This window comes from Dendrobates tinctorius, unplaced genomic scaffold, assembly GCF_039654945.1.
Source record: "Dendrobates tinctorius isolate UK_male_01 unplaced genomic scaffold, ASM3965494v1 ptg000150l, whole genome shotgun sequence".
Classification (NCBI taxonomy): domain Eukaryota; kingdom Metazoa; phylum Chordata; class Amphibia; order Anura; family Dendrobatidae; genus Dendrobates; species Dendrobates tinctorius.
The window spans coordinates 1,266,396-1,270,559 of NW_027361817.1; the positions used below are offsets into that span (position 1 = coordinate 1,266,396).

At 37.9% G+C, this 4,164-nt stretch overlaps 1 protein-coding gene across 1 annotated transcript; it reads left to right on the plus strand.

The window, feature by feature from the left end:
• The first annotated feature begins 1,156 nt into the window (after positions 1 to 1,156).
• On the plus strand, positions 1,157 to 3,068 carry LOC141049813 (hemoglobin subunit beta-2-like). The gene is made up of 3 exons (XM_073546628.1): positions 1,157 to 1,360; positions 2,028 to 2,250; positions 2,940 to 3,068. Exons 1-3 carry the CDS (start codon positions 1,206 to 1,208, stop codon positions 3,066 to 3,068), a joined length of 507 nt encoding a protein of 168 aa, XP_073402729.1. The 5' UTR covers positions 1,157 to 1,205.
• The last annotated feature ends 1,096 nt before the right edge of the window (positions 3,069 to 4,164 follow it).

The following is a 4,164-nucleotide window of genomic DNA, read 5'->3' on the forward strand; positions in this document are numbered from 1 at the left end:
CTTTTACATTTAGCGATGCACCAGCGATCCAACCAGCGATCCGACCCGGTCAGGATCGCTGGTGCATCGCTAAATGATCGCTAGTGAGCTTTCATACAGAAAGATCTCACAGCGATGCAGCAGCGACGCAGCGCACGATACTTACCATTCACACACAGCGATCCTGCGTCCTCCCGCCCGCGTCCAGCGTCGCTCGTCGTCACAGCAGGAAGTCTCAGCAGGAAGCGCCCGACGAGAAATGGAGCCGGACATTCTCGCGCGATCAGCGATGGACAGCGGGGGAGCCGGTCGCTGGTAAGTATCACACATAGCGATATCGCTAGCAATATCGCTATAACGTCACAAAACCAGTGACGTTTTAGCGATATTGCTAGCGATATCGCTTAGTGTAAAACCCCCTCAAGAGTACTTCATTTATCTTTGATTGGTATTGGCTATGGCTTGCCAGGCTTTAATGCATCTATTGAAGATCTGATAAATTGTTAACCCCTCATGGTCTTAATTAAAGGGCCAGTACCGATTCACTGTTATATGCTCATAATCACATATTTAAAGTAGTCTGTAGCCTTTTTTCGTCCCGCCACAGAGGTGATTTTGGCTTGTACAATTTTTTCCTTTTTGTTTGTGATAATTTTAAATATTTTCCATGTGGAATAATAAAATAATTTTATATATTGTTTAAATATTGTGCCTGTTTCTGTTTTATGAATAAATATGGGAAACAGATGGGTTTGCTAATGATACTGTGGGAGGCACATTGATATTTTGTTGGATCCTTTGGTTGATTATAAATGTATGAATGCGGCCTAAAGATTTCACATTGCATAGATGTAATTTCACCTTTCAAAAACATTGTAAAAAAAAAAAAGAAAGTCAAGCATTTTTTTTGCTATTAATTCTTATTTTGTACATGCATTTTGTTTTATATATATAAAAAAAACAACATCAACCCAGATTCTTTATATGTAATATTTTATGTTGGGAAATTTTAGAATTGTTCTGGTCTTGAGGTAGTAAAATATTGCTCTTATTGTAAATGCTGAGTAAAACATGCAGGAATGTTTTGTTATCTCAGCGTAAAGTGGTCACTGGTAAGTTGTCCATTTTTTCCAATGTCATCATTTCCATAGGTAATAGGAGGCTGAAGCAGCAAAAAAGCTAAGTGGGTGGACTGTGAAACGGTCACTATAAAGAGGACACATAATATGCAGGATGTACAGCACACTGCAAAAGATTCACAAATAACAAACTACAACACAACAGCAACAATGGTGCACTGGACTGCCGAGGAGAAAGCTGCCATCACATCTGTCTGGGCCAAGGTTAATGTTGAGCAGGATGGGCACGATACCCTGACAAGGTAAGAGTATGATGATCATATCTAATACGATTTATTTTGTTGCATTTCATTACTGTAATTTTTATGATTTCACATAACTTTCCTTTAACAGTAGGTTTAACTATGGCAATAACTATCTTCTTCTATTGCATTTATACAGGCCATTAAACGACTGGCGATTGGTTACATGTGAGCCAATCACTGATCATTTAATACAGTGTTTAGACAGGGGACCACAATCATTAATATTATCGTCTTGTGTACATAGAATTATCAATGTTTTCTATAGCATGTGTCCTGTTTACACAATTTTAAAAATAATTTCACCCAATAATCAAGTGTTTTGTTCATTCACCTGGTGATTGGTGACTTGCTTATCGTTAATCTGGAAATCAATATTTCTATAAATGTTTGTTCCTCATTATCAACCAGTGTAAATGGCCCCTTACTTTGCTCTAATTATTTATAGATTGAATAGTAATTATTGCAAATATGATGAGAATCTATGGAATGATTTGGCTTTTTATACTAATTTATATCATCAAATGATTTAAACTTTTTAATGGTATTAGCAAAACCATAGTTGAATGTATAAGTTATTTTTCCAATAATCTTTTTAATGTTCACAATGACCCTTTTATCCATTTTAATAAACTCTGCACATATCTAATAAGTATCTTCTTTATAGGCTGCTGGTCGTGTACCCCTGGACCCAGAGATACTTCAGCTCCTTCGGAAACCTGTCCAATGTCACCGCCATCTCTGGCAATGCCAAGGTGAAGGCTCATGGCAAGAAGGTGCTCACAGCTGTTGGCAGTGCCATCCAGCATCTGGATAATGTGAAAAAGCACCTGGCTGACCTCAGCAAGTCCCATGCCGAGGAACTCCATGTGGACCCCGAGAACTTCAAGGTACAGAAGCAACATTGATTATTATAATACATTTGTAGAATTAACTACTTTGGCGTTGAGCACTTTTTGCTTATTTTAAATGTAGGATACATTATTTTGCATCATTCACTAATGTGTAAGTGTTACAAGTTCTCCTCCTGCACTAGTTAGTACATCATTCTTCACAAATGGCACAGAACTCCTGTTCTCAAAATGGTTACAACTCAGGGGCATGTGTCCAGATCTGTCCATCTGCCTCTTCAAATTGAAAAACATTTTGCACAGGAAAGCTGTTTTTGCATTGGAGAGGGCATACGGACAGGTCTGGTCACATCCTCCTTCGTCAGCAGCCATTCGGAGAGAATGAGCGCTGTGTAGTCTGTGAGGAAGGCTGCAGGAGGAGAACCTGCAACACTGATACTGTGTACTAGTAGCTGCCACACAATGATTTCCCCAGCACTTTTGTTAAAAAGTGCCCAACCGTTTTACTTTGTTTAATAAACTTTAAACATTCTCGGTGAAAACAGTAATTCTAAATACAAGTTTACCCAAAGTGTAAGATAAATATCTTCAAAATTAGCTAGAAAATTTATCAAAATTGATTTACATCAGTATCATAGAGTGAAGAAAATGAAATGTTATAATTTTCACGTTTAGTTCCCATAAAAGTTGAACTGATCTGCACTGAATATTTTGTTCTTCTTCCACAGCGTCTGGGAGAAGTTCTGGTCATCGTCTTGGCCTCCAAGTTGGGATCTGCATTCACCCCTCAGGTCCAGGCTGCCTGGGAGAAGTTCATCCATGTCCTGGTCGCTGCTCTGAGCCACGGCTATTTCTAAACCAAAATGACTTTGCTGTTTGCTAATAATTAATTTTGTCTCATCTGTTTGAAAATAAACATATTTATAGCTTAATATTTGGTTGTGCCATGAGCTTGTGTGTTAATACAGTTATATAATGTATGACTGTTCACATTTAGAGAAAAACAAAGTAACTTTTTTTTAATTTAGATGTTCCCTTTATTTTTGACATCTCTGTTAACTTACAATAAATGGGTCTGTGGGGCAATGAAATAGAGGTCAAATATGGATGCCACCACTTCATTCATAAGGAAGACATAAGAAACCATTTTGCGGGGGTCTTAGAGATCAGAACACCAGAGATCAAACATTTACATTCATTAAAGTTGCTTCAAAGAATAGCCACATAAAAGTAGGTTTCCTATAAGAGTAATGATGTATTCACATCTAAACTGGAGGCTCTGTTTCATATTCTCTTATACATTCCTGAAAAAAAAAAGCGCCCGCATACTACACTTTTTTTTCCGGTAAAATAGTAGATGCCACAACGGGGCCATGCCCATCATACACTGATCAAAAAATAAAGAGGACACTTAAACAATAAAGTGTAACTACAAGTTAATCACACTTCTGTGAAATCAATGTTTTCAGTTATGAAGCAAGGAGAAGTCATTATTATGGGGGACTTCAACTAGCCTGAAATACATTGGGGAACTGAAACCTGCAGTTCCAGCAAAGGTAATAGGTTTTTGACAACTATGAGAGACAATTACCTTTCACAACTTGTTCAGGACCCAACAAGAGGGGGGGCACTGCTAGACCTAATATTAACCAACAGGCCAGACCGCATATCAAATATAACGGTTGAGGGCCACTTAGGTAATAGTGATCACAAGATAATAAGTTTTCATGTATCCTTTAATAAGATGTGTACTAGAGGGGTTACAAGGACACTAAACTTCAGGAAAGCAAATTTTCAATGGATGAGAGATGATCTTGGTGCAATTAACTGGGACGATATCCTGAGACATAAAAGTACACAAAGAAAATGGGAGACGTTTATTAGCATTCTGAATAGGACCTGTGCACAATATATACCGTATGGGAATAAACATGCTAGAAATAGGAGGAAACC

Excerpts from the sequence above, each read along its gene's own strand:
- LOC141049813 (XM_073546628.1), top strand. The coding sequence starts at position 1,206 with ATGCAGGATGTACAGCACACTGCAAAAGATTCACAAATAACAAACTAC. Across the intron at positions 1,361-2,027 it reads GGGCACGATACCCTGACAAG|GCTGCTGGTCGTGTACCCCT; the intron begins GTAAGAGTATGA and ends TCTTCTTTATAG. Across the intron at positions 2,251-2,939 it reads TGGACCCCGAGAACTTCAAG|CGTCTGGGAGAAGTTCTGGT; the intron begins GTACAGAAGCAA and ends CTTCTTCCACAG.